We start from the raw sequence: 14,567 nt of genomic DNA on the forward strand, positions 1-14,567 counted from the left end.
GACTGCCACCATTGACTGAGCACTTGCTTTGTCCCAGGTGCTACACTGACTACTCTGCATTCACTATCTTTTCTGACGATATTGCAAGGAGGTATTATCATTCCCATTTTACAAACGAGAAAAAGAAATGGTTCATCAAAGTAAACCGGGCTGAAATCATACAAATATACATGACAGATAGGATTTAAATCCAGGCATTTTGCATGATAACCAGAATGCTTTCCAAAATGGCAGGACCTTTTCGTTGATTTGTTTGTTTTCACTACACAGGTTGACAATACTGTTCTGTCTTAGCAACTTACTTAGGTACTTAGTGTGGAATAACCTTCCCATGCTGCCCCTCCTTCCCACCTGAATAAATGTGTGTTGTTTGTATCATCTCATTCACATTTCCCTCTGCTGTCTCATGCCTGCCCACCCCCCAGGAAAGGCTTTTGTAAGCACTCCTATTCATCACATAGCAGGGAAAGATGATCTATTTGGGGGATCATCAGCTAAAATCTGAGGTCTGAAATCCCTCCAAAGTCATGTAATAATCTCAAGGTTTTTCCATTCAGTCAGGAGAAAAGAAAATAGAGAATGAAATCCTAGCCCTGAACAAGCAAAACTAAAATAAAAGAGGGCAATGCAGAAAGCTGGGGAGAATGATACTGAATTTTAGCCTAACAAGTAAGTTAATACTTGGCCCTAAAAACAATAAATCAATATTTTTTCGAGAATCTCAACGCAGCCCACAAATTTACTGCCTTGGGGTCAAGACATTAATTTTTAACTGGTAAGTAATCCAAATAAAAGGGAAAACAACACATTCATTCATGGGTTTGTCTGCCAAGTTTTTCTTAGCCACTCGTATGTGCCAGATACCGTGATACAAAGATGAATAAGATAATATCCCCAAAGAAGCTCACATTCTAGTGGGGCCTTACAAGAGTCAAGGAGTGAGTCCCCTTTCTGGAAGACATAACTCTTTCATTACTAGAGAATCACAGAAGAGGAGAGACTTTCCAGGGATTCAGACAGTGAGACCATGACTACACCTGGATGCTCTCAAAGTGGACCACCTAGTTCCCAGGTTAACATATCTGGGGTCTTGGGGTCATACAACCGGGCTTCTAGAAATCTCCAACTGCTCAGCATACAGACCTGCAATCAAAAGATTTCAAATGTAGTGAATTCCCGGAGGAGGGCCTTGGATCATCTTTTCTGTACTCTGAATCTTTCAGGGGCCTTGTGTTGGACAATAGTTACTATTTCAGGTAATAATTTGGTCACCATCCACCCTGTAGAGAAAGAGCAGCCTTTCTTTGATGTTCAACCTTACACACTGAAAAAAAAAAAAAAATGAGGTCATATGCATGCATTTATTTCTGGGTCACCAAAAAAGATTTCCTACCTAAAAATATTTTCCACACTAGCCTGTTGACATTTCGCCTTCAGACCTTTGTTTCAGTGAAGTATAGTCCTCCTGGTATTTCTAGTTCTAAGAGAGTGGATCATTCATTTGTTCCTCAAGCACTTATTGAGGGCTTCTATGTGCAAAGCACCAGACCAAACACCGTGGGAAGTACAAAGATGATTGACTCATGGTCCCTGTTCCTGATGAATTTACAGTTCTTCCGGTAATAGTTACTCAAATGACCATGAATCGGAGAAAGAATATGGAAAATTCCATAAAAGGAGGGGACTAGAATGATGACAGAAGTCAGACAGAGTGAGGACATTCCAGAAGGAAGCAATGATATGAAAAAAGGCATAGAACAATGGTCTTTCAACTTCAGGTCACCTAAGGATCATCTGGAAAATTCACTGAAGTGCAGATAGCTGGGCCCTATCATCAGATACACAGTAGCTCTAAGGAGGAACCCCCAAATTTGAATTTTCCCAAGCACCCTAGGTGATTCTGATATGGATGGTCTTGCCATTGGCATGAAGGGTAGAAAGGCAGAACTGGGTAGGAGGAAAAAACTGGCATAAAGGGCATCGGGCATGTTTAGCAAACAAAGACTGGAGAGCAGAGGACTTAAATAAGGTCCTTGATGGAAGGCAGTACCTAAAAATTAGAAGATAGCGTTTGTTGTAATATCAGTAAGTTGTTGATATGAAATAGTGTATCAGATGGGCTCTCATTGTCACAGACTGGGACTCCAGACAGCATCAAAATATGAAGCCCCTTGGTGACTGTGTGTGTGAGGTAAGAGAGAAGAGGGTAGAGAAAAATGGACCCTAACAGGAGATCAACAGGGCCCCCCAAAGAGGAGATTAAATCATTGGGAGTAACTTACACGTACTTCGTAGTTTTGCCAAGGGTTTGTTCTGCTTTCCTTAAGGAGAAACAGCTAAGGATGGCTAGGACTCTACATAGACACAGGACAAAGAACCAGATCCACGGAAGTCTTCAGAGACCTTCTAATCAGGTTCCATCCACAAGCCCTGAACAACAGAGGTCAACAATACACAGCAACAAAAACCCCAAACTGGAAGGCTCAGGGGGTGAGGAAAGCTGTGCTCTTTAAATGAGAGGCTCTGTGTGGCGCCTCACCAACTCCCCTGTTCCTTCAAGTCAAGGGTAAATCTTTGCAGTCCCTCTTCTGGCTTTCTAGTCTGCCTCTTGGGACTGGGGATGTTTAATACAGACTCCAATTTCAAGCTATGTGATAGGAACATGCAGATGCCTTTTTAAAAAAAATCTTTTTTAATAAGGAAAATACTGGTTATGTGAGCAGAGGCTGGTGAATTTCATCAGCTTTCTCCCTGAGTCATTAAGCTTCATCTTCGAGTAGATTGCTGTTCGGGGGATAGGACCCTATCAACTCGAAGTTTGTAGGTCTTTTAAATTTTCCTGCATAGTCACAAAGCATAATCCTTTAAAGAATAAGATGCTCTTGAGGAGAACAGAAGTAGGAAGTAAAAAGAAATTAAAAAAAAACAAACTCAAGTTGATAGATGCTCACGTAATGGTGACCCTTCATCAATATTCTAAAGTTCCTGACAATATACACAGTGACATGGGTCTAAAACTAGGTGTGTATGTATATACAAAAAATCCATTTTTTAAATGGAAGCAGCTTAAAAAGGAATTAACCAAATTTTTGTTTAGAGAAATAAATTGAGTAGCTTTTTGGGAGGGAAAATATGAACTTTTTACACAAAACCCTGAACACAGTCTATGAAACATATAGTTTCTCTACTAGGTAAGGCATCTAGTGAACATGTCCTTTAAACCAATCCCATACACCTGTATTTGAAGAATTGTTTAAATATTGGCTTATGGCTTATGGTTTTAATGTTGGTAACTATGCCACAACTATTATGTTATTGTCTTTTTGTGATAGGTGAGGATTAGATAGGAGCTTTTGAAAAAGAGAAAAAATTTAGTGGAGAAAGAAATACTCATCATTTAATCATTTCATTAACAAGTGAAGATAGTAACCTGCCCATTAAGTCCTTGCTTAAGCAAGGACTGTTTTCACCAGTATCAATGACTAATGAGAGAACATGCATTCCTTCCTTCATTCAGCAAACACTGAATGTCTATTATGCATCTGGCAAGGTATGGGAGGCTAGAACCATGAACTGAACAAGACACAATCTCTCTCTTCCCTGAATTTATTATCTAGCTGGGAAGACAGATGATAGATGTTAATTTAAATTGTTCCAGAAAGAAGCATTTATTTAAATTGTTCCAGAAAGAAGCATTTATTAATTGATAAGTGCTATGAAGGAAATACACAGTCCTACAAGAGTCAGTAATGGAGGACCTGACCTACTAGGGTATTAGGGAAGACTTTGCTGATGAAATAACATCTGAGTCAAAACTTTTTAAAAGACACTCAGCAGGAAGCCAGGCTAAAGGTTGCTGGAGTGCAAGGCCTTAGGTTAACACTTATGCAATTACCCTTCTCTGTAATGGGATTACTCACAGACCTACCTTCTTAGATATGCTGGGTGTTGAGATCATGTTTAGAAAATACTAAAAACAGCTTCTGTAATTTACATGAGAATTTTCCCCTCTGAGGTCATAGACGTACAGTTGAAATTAATTGCATTCTACCACGCTGCTGGGGGCAATATAGTAGATGGAAGGGTCGTTGGTCTAGGGGCCAAAAGAAATGAGTGCTGGTCTTGGCTCTCACTGGCCAGTCATGTGGCCTTGGGCAAGTCATTTTCCCTTTCTCAGCCTGATCTGTAAAATTGAGGAATTTGGCTAACAACCCAAAGCTATGATATTCTAATCCCTCACTTTGGCATTCAAGGTCATCATCCATAATACGTTGCCTGTCTACCTCCCCAGGTTTACTGTTCCTGGTAGACAACTGAGCTACCAAATAAAAATTACCCAAATATGCACCCTGTTTTTCTTTCTCATGTTTTTCTACCCGTCCTCCATGACCCATCTCGAATGTCCAATTCCCGTTCATTAAAATGCTTTTAGTGCTAGGAAGGCCCCTAAAAGTCATCTAACGTTGCCCCTTCCCCTTTTTCCCCACATGAAAACTCAGGCCATCATAACTTAAAAGACTTTTTCAAAGCCATGCATCTCAGAAGTGACAGAACCAGGCTCTAAAACAAGGTGTCTGAGTTTCTAGGCCAGATCTCTTCCCACGACACCAACCCCTATTGCTGGGTTTCTTGCAGCCCCCTAAGATGGCCTGTGTATATCTCTTACAATCTGTGTCTCAAGGGAGGCTCAAGAGGGAGGGGATATGGGAACATGTGTATGCATATGGCTGATTCGCTTTGTTGTGCAACAGAAACTAACATGGTATTGTGAAGCACTTATACTCCAATGAAGATCTATTAAAAAAAAAAAAAAGAGTTGGCAAACTATGGCCAACAGGTCATATTTAGCCCACCACCTGTTTTTATAATGCCTATTTAATTTTTTTTTACATTTTGAAATGATTGAAAAAAATTTTAAAAAGCAATTTTCATGACGTGAAAATTTTATGATGTTCAAATTTCAGTGTAAGTAAACAACGTCTTACAGAACACAGCATGTTCACGCATTTAAGTATCGTCAATGGCTTTCATGCTACAACAGCAGTGTTGAGTAGCTGTGACAGGCTCTGTGGTCCACAAAGCCAAAAATATTTACTATGTAGCCTTCAAAAAACAGCTTTGTGACCTTTGGTGTAGTCATTATGTATGCCCTTATCTTCGAGTTCTCCATGGCGACCTTCGCAATTAGCACGTGCACATAAAGGCACACAGGTAGAAACAGTGCTCTCTCACTGGTCATCTCTCAAGAAGTAAGGACCAATCCTCACTGAGCACTCATATGCCAGAAGCAGTTCCAAATGCTTTACAAGTATTAAGGCATTATTCCTCACAAAAACCCCATAAGGCTCTTGACTACTATTACTCCCATTTCATAGATGAAGCAAATGAGGCACAGAAAAGTTAAGGATCTTGCACAATGTTAAATATGCCATTTGTTGAATTCAAACAAATATTAAAACCAACATGATATGCCTGCTGACCTCAGAGAACTTTGGTCTGAGTACCATAGGGCACTTCACTGCATTTGTCAATATCCTCGATATAGAAGCAAAGTCATTGTTTTCTTTCCACCTGAGGAAATCATTGCTAGACATCCACGGACTCCTGAGGCCAGAAAACACAGGCACATTTCTAAAGGCTTCTATATTATCAAAGAAAAAAGGGAGATGTAACTTTGGTGAAATGACTTCAGAGTCATAGATCTAGATTCAATTATGTCCCATTTCACTCTTATTGAGTCATTTAATTTCACATGGCCTCCATTTGCTTATTTGTTGATACAAAAACTAGATGATCTCTGATGTGTCTTCCAGTGCTAGCTATGGGTCTAAGCAGCACGAGCACTGATAAGGAGAAGTTCTGAAAAAGGGCCAGGGGCAGCTGCATGGCCAGGAGAAGAGAGTGAGGAGTTAAGGGGGGGAGGGGGGAAAGAGTCACCAACTGTGCCCAACATCAACTCACAAATTTCAGCTCCAGGGGGCTCACATCCCCCACCATTTGAAAGGCAGATGGTTTTGGAAGAGTGACGACCTGCACCTTCTGAGGGACATGTGACAGATGACTGAGCCCCTCCCCAAGCTCTATCCTTTTGCCCCTGGCTGATGCCACTCACTTTGGGGGCACTACCATGGTGCAGAGAGGAAGTGGAGGTTGGCGTGTAGAGTAAGCAGACCGATTCTCTAAACATGCTGCAACTGGGTGCTATACATTGAACAGAGCAGAGCCAAAGGGAGCTCTGGGTCCTGTGCGTTAAGGGGAAGCAGAAGTGAGGAACTGGAGAAGCTTAAGGCGGAAAGCATCAGAGCCATTCGGTGCTCAAGAAAGAAAGAAAAACCACCTGTGATGGCCCAGAAAATATAACCGTCAAATAGAAGGTCTGTTCCTTGCTTCACCCCTCAGACCGATACAGCTTCTCTCCTCCAAGGCATGCTGGAAATTCATCATCAATTTTGGGTTCCCGTGTAAAATACACGTGAGCAATGATTTATGCTAGCATCTGTTCCAGATCCACAGTTCCCATGGCATGGTCCTAACTGGGACATGCAGCTAGCTTGAAGTCTGGAAATGGCCCTAACCTTGCCCCGGGGTGGTCCTTGTCATAAATTAGCTGGGGCTGGTGTACATGTATTAAAAATAGCGAGGCTTTATTTATTTGCAAAGTCCTTTCACTCTTTGAGAACCAACTAAAATGCCTCCTCCTCCTCCATGAAGCCTCTTCCAGTGTTCTCTTCTTCCTCTCAACTCTAAAGCACTGGGCTCATTAGACAGCTGCAGCCACCTACCTCACTCAGCCCAGTGTTTAGGTGCTCTAGACCGTACTTCCCTAAGAACAGGGAACACAGAGCAGAGAGCATGTTTTGCGCATGGCTTTGAAACAGCCTCAAAAACGGGTACCATCACCTATTCACTCCTGGACAAGTTATTTAACTGAGCCATAGTCTTCATCTTTAAGTCAAGATCAGGATGCTTTCTTGCAACGGTGTTAAGTGAGAAAACATGTACAAAGTGCTTAGACTGATGTCTGGAACATAATAGGTGTTCAACAAACATCACATAACTCTTCAGCATCTGCCTTCTCTGAAAAGCCCAGCGCAGTGCCTTGCATACACTGAGTGCTCAATAAATATCACAGTTGGGTTGAAGAAAATTGCTGAATCACTCTCTTGTCTGTTTGACTTCATTTCACATTAGATTCAACCAGGAAATTATTAAATTATTCTGACTTCACATGCAATGACATCTACAGAGTGATGACTTTTTCTGTCTTTTCTAAAAAATTAAGATGGACTCTAATATTTACATTCATGTTTCTATGTCTATTACATACGCCAAAAAACATTTGTCTGAACGAGTATCACACTAGTGTTCTAGGTTACTGGTATGAATATTCCAAAATGATACAGTAGAAGCCATTCAAGACTGTAAGCATATGATTTCACACTACAGGACATATTTCACCCATTTCTCAGAAGAGTAAATTTTCAAGAAAGATCAAATTTTTGTTACCTTTGCTGACCCAGAAGTAAAATTTCAGGGTGACAGTTTATCTTTGCCTCTGTCTGGCTACTCTCTACACCACCCCCCCACCCCACTTCAGCAGCCCGGTTCCCGGGTACCTCCCCATCAGAATGGCCCTCTGGGGGCACTAACTGCACAGCAACCCATTTCAAACTTCTTTCACTTCCTCTGCATCATCCCGTGTTCCAGCCCTCAGGACTTTTCTGCCAGCTGATCTGATAAACCAATCCAAGTTAGTAAATGAACAGATGCGAACGGTTTGTGAGAATGAACGGTAGCTCTTTCCTAGGTAATCTCATCGCATTCTATTAGGGATCTACTAGATAGAATTACTTTATTCAAATGAATGTCTCTAATAGTGAGAATTTCTGATCCTACATTGGTGGAAGGATAAATGCTTTGAATCCAGGGATGTTTTGTGCTTCTCAAATCACTTTCTAGACAGCTGCCTATAACATACTTGCCCCTGATCACAAACACACTTCCATCACTTCAGCTGCTTTCCTTCACTTCAGGACTTTTCTCCTTCCCTGCATTCTCCTCCTCCTCCTGAAATTGGCTAGAAAGTTTCAGGTAGAGAGAAAATGGGATTCTCGTGAACCTTGGTCTATCCTGTTACTTACTATGTACTCTTGGCTGCGCCGATCAAAGGACAACCACAAATGTAGACATAAAACACTCAGGGTTCAAAACATAGTTGACAACAAAGAGAGCCTACAACAAACACTTGAGGCCTCAAGGGCTGCGAGCAACTGTCTTCCAAGTTGAGTCAACACACTAGAAAAAGACGCCTAGTCTCATTTGTATTCTCAACTGCTTGTGAGGAAATCATGCCAGTAAGAGTAGTTCACCCTAGGAGTCTCCAGTTCAGAAAATGAGCTGCTTGATTTACAAACCCTATTGAGAACCTAATCATTGATTAGTTGTTTTCAAAATATGTGTTGTATATCTTTTGCGAAGTGTCTGTGGCGTGTGTGCGTGTGTGCGCGCACGCGTACGCATGTGCCCTTTGGCCTGCATGGGCCTGTGTGTGTGTGTGTGTGTGCGCGTGCGTGTGAGAGGCTGAGGAGGGAGAGAGGGAGGCAGGAAGAGAAAGAAAGAGAGAGAGGACAGATGCAGACACATTCACGCACAGGTATCTTTTGGAAGAGAAAAAAAGAAAACTGAAAATAATCCCACTGCACTTAATGAGGCCCCACAGGACTAGCCCTGAGTCTAAATCAGAATCTCAGAGGCAAGACTCTGAAAGCTCACTTTCCCAGAACCCAGTCAGTCCATCTCAGTGGGTCAGAGAACACCTGACATATACTTCCACTAAATCTCCAGGACATCTCCAGGGGATAGACCTCCCTTTGTTCAGAGAGAAAATTGGAAGCAGCAAGTTCAGCAACCTACTGCCTTCGTTAGCACCAATTACCACTGAAAATTAGAACCTAAGTGCTATATAGGCAGCTGAGGGAATGGATTCTGCAATCTAGGGAAAGTCAGGGAGAACATCTGCCACAAGAGGGAGCAGGAGAATTTGATCAGATGGGAGACTGTTTGGTAGAGGTTATGACGAGAGGTCTGACCATGAGGTATGGATGATATTGGAAGATGTTTTGACAAGACATTTATCCCTTAGAGGAAAAAAAAAAAAAAAAAAAGAGGATGGAAGGATCTGGAAGAAGTGAGATCTCAGCACCCTGATTCCTAAGTTGTTAGCAAATGTAAAGCAACAATTCAATTTTTAGAGAAAAGCAACATACATACATACAGCAAAACTATCAAGCATGCAAGATATGTGCTCTACCATCCTCTTTTAATTGTGTATTTCTTTTTCCAGATTTAATTTCTATTTCAATTTAGATCTTGTTTATTTCCATGCTGATGGGGCAGACTGCTTGCTCCTTACCTACATGCTTTTCTTCCTCTACCTGAAGTCATCACGGAGAAAGGGCCTGTTACTGAATTGCAACATGAAAATCAGATGGTACAGTCCTAAAATGCACTTACTTTGAGAAAAACCCATCCATGAGCTAAGTGCGTGCTTTGTACTTGCTTTAAAGGGGGAATGCAACTTCGTTGGATCTACAGAGCTTTTCTCACCATTTATTTTGTCAAAGAAACAGATTAAGTACGTACAGGGAAGGAACTATGCGTTTACTTTGCAAGATAAATAAAAGTCTATTTTTGTCCGATAAAAAACATGTTAAATATAGCTTGCTAACAAAATGCTGAAGCTCTCTTGGAATATTTTACTTTCAAAACATAGTAAGTTTGAAAGAGCAATTAATGTAATTCCTGCAAATAGTCCTATAGGTGTTACTGACTATACACTTCACCTTCTTTTTGCAATTTCACCTTCCTTTTGTAATTTCATTTGGAGTTAAAGCACTGCTAGGGCTATGCATTTTTCTTTCCTTTCATGGTCAACAAAAGGGTTATCTAGTACTTAATCCAAAAGGATACAGTAGAAACCATTAAATAGTAATGATAAAGTAAATAGAAAGATAGACAGTAGGTAGGTAGGCAGACAGATACACAGATAGACAGATATAAAGCACAGCCTTCATATTCTTTTAATTTGTTACACTCCTCTTCCAGCCCTGCTAAGCTTTTAAGACACAGTAAAGGAAGTCTGATTGTCATGGACACTTACATTCTTTGCTGTCCCTGCACAGCTCAATAGTGAATAACAGTTTACCTCTGTCCAGTTTTTTTTTTTCTTTTTCCCTAGGAATTAATCATGCCATATTTAATAAAAGAGCCAGTTTAGGGGGAAAAAATTAAGGCTCCTTTTTTAGTAGGTGGGAGAAATCATAGCTAAAGAGCCCTCAGATCCAAATGGAATCCTTCAAGGCAGAGTCCCTAAAATGAAAACCATTTAAGACAACACATACTGCTTCTGATGAAATAAGTGGATCTTTCGCCACCTTCTCACTCTCAAGGCCCCAAAGATGGAGCGAGCTAGCTCTCTCTTCCTTCTTCCTTTTTTTCACGAGAGACTAACCTCACAATCAAGCAAGTTTAGCAAACCCATAGAGGTAAATTCAAGTAACACAGGATTTGAAAGAGGAGCCTCAAAGCAGTCATTCCTATTCCGGCTTTGTTTTCTTTTCTGAAATGAATGAAACATCTAAATACATTTTCCTCCCTCTTTTCCTGACTTGCTGCACAAGTAGCTCTGAGAAAGAGAAAACGTGTGAGTGAGTGTGTGTGTGTGTGTGTGTGTGTGTGTGTGTATGTTGGGGAGTGTGGGTGGGAGCTATGCTTTCAGAATCCCCTCCTGGTTGCTCCCCATTTCCCTTAGGAAATCTTCACACAGATGCTAGACTCTGGATGTTCAGTTGCTCCTATTTGGAGAGACCCAAGCTATGCCTTTAACCAGATCTGATCAGACTCTCCACCTACTCTACTAGCTCCTCCATGATGGGGATGCCTGTACTGTCTTTACATCCGTCATTTTTAAAAAGCTTCTTCCACTTCACCTCCTACTGATATTTTTTTTTTCTTTTTTTAGTCTTTACACCTCCAGCAGGACAAAGTTTGTATTGTTATATTCACAACCACTAGCGGCTGACTACCAGTAGACAGCGCCAGCAAGGGAGCCAGGCAAAGAGGGGTTAAACAAATACCTAGTGCAAAGCAGGACTTTCTTTCCAGCGGCCGCGGACACCACGCACATTGCTTTCTTCACAAAATTCTTTGTTAAATTTGATCACTCTGCTCCCAACCCAACCACTGCCACTTTGTCTGGAGAGGGAAATACGAATTGCCAGCCCAAGCCATTCATCAGTCAACAGAATCCATAAGGGAAGGGGGATTTGAAAAACCAAGGAGGCACACATACTATATTTTTAAAAGCATCGCCTGGGTGGATTTGGTGTCTCTAGCCTACTGTCCACCCATAAGACCTCCCTCTTCTTCATTAAGGAGGAGCCAAGAAGGATATCCTCACGTCTCAGAACACAGACCATTTCCCCAAGAGCCAGCGAAGCTCCAGAGGCAGATAATGCAGCGACAAAGTTCCCTTCGAATCTCCTGGGGAAAGACGCCTCTGCGCGCAGGATCCCCAACGCACTCGGGCTGGGTGCCCAGAGACTGGGACCCTGCAGCCCACTCCCCCGCCGCATCTCTCCCTTGTCTGTCCCCCCCGCCCCGGCCACACCTCCCTCCTCTCCGCAGTCGATGCTGAAGGAGCACCCAGGGCTGGCCGGAAAAGAGGAGACTCGCGAGTGTGGCCTTGGGGAAGACCCCAGGGATTACCGGGAGGACGGGTGACCGCGGAGCAGAGCCCAGTGGGTGGGGACGCCTGGATCCCCAGCAGCGCTGCATTCCGGGTGGACTTCGCTCTTCGCGCCCTGAATCCTTAAGCCCAGCGCGGTGCAGGATGCAGCATCTCTCCTCAGCAGCCCTTTCTTGCTCCGGCAGCCGGCACTGGCAGGCGGGCACCCTCAACGCCCAGACGCACCAGCCAGAGCAATTTCACTCCCCGAGAAGCGCGGACACCCCCAGAAAATGGGTGGGGACACACACACACATACACACACAATTTAGGAGCTGGTCCTTTGCCAAAGCGGAGGGAAGTGTAGCCTTCTGAACAAATGGAAAACAGTTGGCGGTATCTGACCAAATCCTTTCTGCTGCCCTTCCGAAGATCCTACCTGGTTTGGGGGAGTGCGGCTGGATCTTTCCCCCGTTCCTCCACGCTAGTAGGAAAGACGGCGCACTCCCTCCTTTTAAATAGCTCCCGAGCTGGGAAAGGTCGCTCCCATCTTCGGGGGGAAGCACAAAGCGGGCGGCGGCGGGCAGGCTCCCGTGCAGCGCCGGCGCGAGCAGGAGCGTCGGCGGCGGCAGGCAGCCGGTGCGCGCGGGCGGGAGGCAGCGCGGAGGCCGGGAGGCTGGGAGGGCCGGGGCCCGGGCGGCGCGCGCGCTCCGCTCCCCTCCCTCCCTTCCTCCCGCGCACACTCGCCCGCCCGCCCGCCGCCCGCAGCCTCGCACTCGCTCTCACGCGCGCTCCGCCCCGCCGCCGCCGCCGCCGGCGCCCCGGCCCCCCGCGCGCCCCCACCCCGGCGGCCTCGGCCACCGCGGGCGAGCGGAGCCGGCGCGTTTCTGGAGCTCCGGGCGGGCGGGGAGCAATTCCAGCGTCCCAGCCTCGGCCGCGGAGAAGGTTTCTCGACGTCCTCCCGGCTCTCGGCCCCGCAGTGCGTCCCGGCCGCACGCTAGCGCTTTCCCCGGCGCCCAGCCCATGGAGTACACGCGCAGACCGACGCTGCAACTTTTCTTTGCCACCTTCCTCCCCTCACCCACAGACAGAACCGCCACCCCGGCTCGCCCACCCGTTTCTCACCTCTGAAATTGTTCAGCCAGATATATCTTTCTTCCTCCACTTTCTATCCCCCCGCTAAAGGAAGCTTTCTTTTAGCAGAGGGATCCGGGGATGTATCGATGATTTTCTCTGAAATCCTAACTCCGTGTTTTTCCTACTTATCAGACCTGCACAGCAATACGCTGGCTAGGAGCTGCTGACACAAGCAGATAAGGATTGCAGTGGGGGGGTTGGGGGGGGGGCGGGGGGAGGGGGGTGGGGGGGTTGTTAATTCCCCAGCCAAGAACTCCAAAAGATTCTCCCTTTTGGTATTTCCCTCAAAGATTGCAGCTCACTTGGGAATAAAGACCAAGAGGCTGCTTAATGTGAAAGCCCTGCAGCTTTTAAAACTACAGAGAGGAGTAAAAGCTGAGCATTAAGGTTAAGTTGGGAAAGATCTAATGCAGCAATCGACGAACCATTCATTGCCCTTTCCAAGAGAAGTATTATCATTGCCAATACATCACTTCGCCATAATTAATAAAGGAGCATTGCACCAGGCCCTTGCTCTCTTGACAGCTCATTCATCCTTACAAATCCTTAATGACTTGGCAGGATGAAAGGCTAGACCCGCTGTGGAGTTCACAGACCTGACTGCACATCAGACACACCTGGGAAGCGAGTTAAAAATGCAGATTGTAGCGTCCTATCTTGAGACTCTAATGTAGCTCTCAAGGTGGGCTCCAAGTTTGTATTTTTAAAGCACGAGTTGATGTTCGCCCCTGGTGTGGTTTGCTAAAGTGTGGGGCATCAGGGGCAGCTATGTGGAGGGTGAGAGTGGGAGGGAGACCAAAGTACTAGACAGAAAGTTAAGTTTCTTAATAGAGTTTTCCCCCCGTACTTACAGCGCAGCTCTGGGCAGCCAGGCCACAGGAAAAGAGAGATTCGGCGGACTCCAGGAATCCCGCTGTTTGACTATGAGGCAAAGAGCAGGGGGATGGGAAAAGTAGCCCTCCTCTGCCTCTTTGCCAGTGGCTCTCAACCTCTGACTGCACCTCAGAATCTCCTGGGGAGCTTTTAAAAATCCCAGCGCTTAGGCCACACCCCAGACAGAGTAGCTTGGAATCTCTGGGGGTGGGACCTGGGCATCGGGAATTATTTTGAAGTTTCCCTGGTTGGTGCCTATGTGTAACCAAGGCTGAGAACCATGTTCTTGGCCAATGCTCCTCAAACATGAATGCATATATGAATCACCTGGAGATTGCAGTTTCTTATGCAGTAGATCTGAAACAGGCCTGTTATCTGCATTTCTAGCAAACTCACAAGTGATGGTGATGCTTTCTGAATGAGATGGCTTTTTAATGAGCAGGGGTTTGGTACATCATCCTAGTGGTTGTGGACACTCAGCTTGACGGAGGAAACTCCGAGCTTCTTCTTGTCTTGTACATTCCCAGGAATCATTCTTCCCTAAGAACATTTTCCTTTCCTCTGCAATGAATTAAACTTTCTTGCAAGCCACTCTCCACGCAAACTTTTTGTTACACTGCACTGACTAATGGGTGTGAACAGAATGACGTGGGGAGACGCAGGTCACCACCTCTCCGTTAGCGTTATGTCCTCAGCCAAAAATTACGTAGGGTCCTGACTTCAAGAGAGTGTGAGAGGCAGACATTTGGCTCACACTCAAGGAAAGGGGCTTGGAGAGACAAGTGGCTGCTTTGTAAATGACATTGAGAAAAGCATATAACTAAAGACTCCA

The 14,567-nt window shown here is 44.6% G+C and overlaps 1 protein-coding gene across 7 annotated transcripts in view; it reads right to left on the reverse strand.

The window, feature by feature from the left end:
• Positions 1 to 13,826, reverse strand: part of SLC8A1 (solute carrier family 8 member A1) — a 349,441-nt gene extending 335,615 nt beyond the window's left edge. For 2 of the 7 annotated variants that reach the window (XM_068564094.1, XM_068564091.1), the window contains exon 1: positions 12,165 to 12,358. Coding sequence is in view for 1 of the 7 variants with exons in the window: in XM_068564097.1 (XP_068420198.1) it covers positions 11,767 to 11,835 (69 nt within the window). In the remaining 6 variants the exon portion in view is untranslated. Of the gene's footprint in view, positions 1 to 1,143; positions 1,234 to 11,766; positions 11,836 to 12,164; positions 12,359 to 13,713 lie in introns of those variants that run through there. The other 5 variants (XM_068564093.1, XM_068564092.1, XM_068564097.1 and 2 more) reach the window with 5 other exon arrangements.
• Between the last annotated feature and the right edge of the window lie 741 nt (positions 13,827 to 14,567).

This window comes from Eschrichtius robustus, chromosome 15, assembly GCF_028021215.1.
Source record: "Eschrichtius robustus isolate mEscRob2 chromosome 15, mEscRob2.pri, whole genome shotgun sequence".
NCBI lineage: Eukaryota > Metazoa > Chordata > Mammalia > Artiodactyla > Eschrichtiidae > Eschrichtius > Eschrichtius robustus.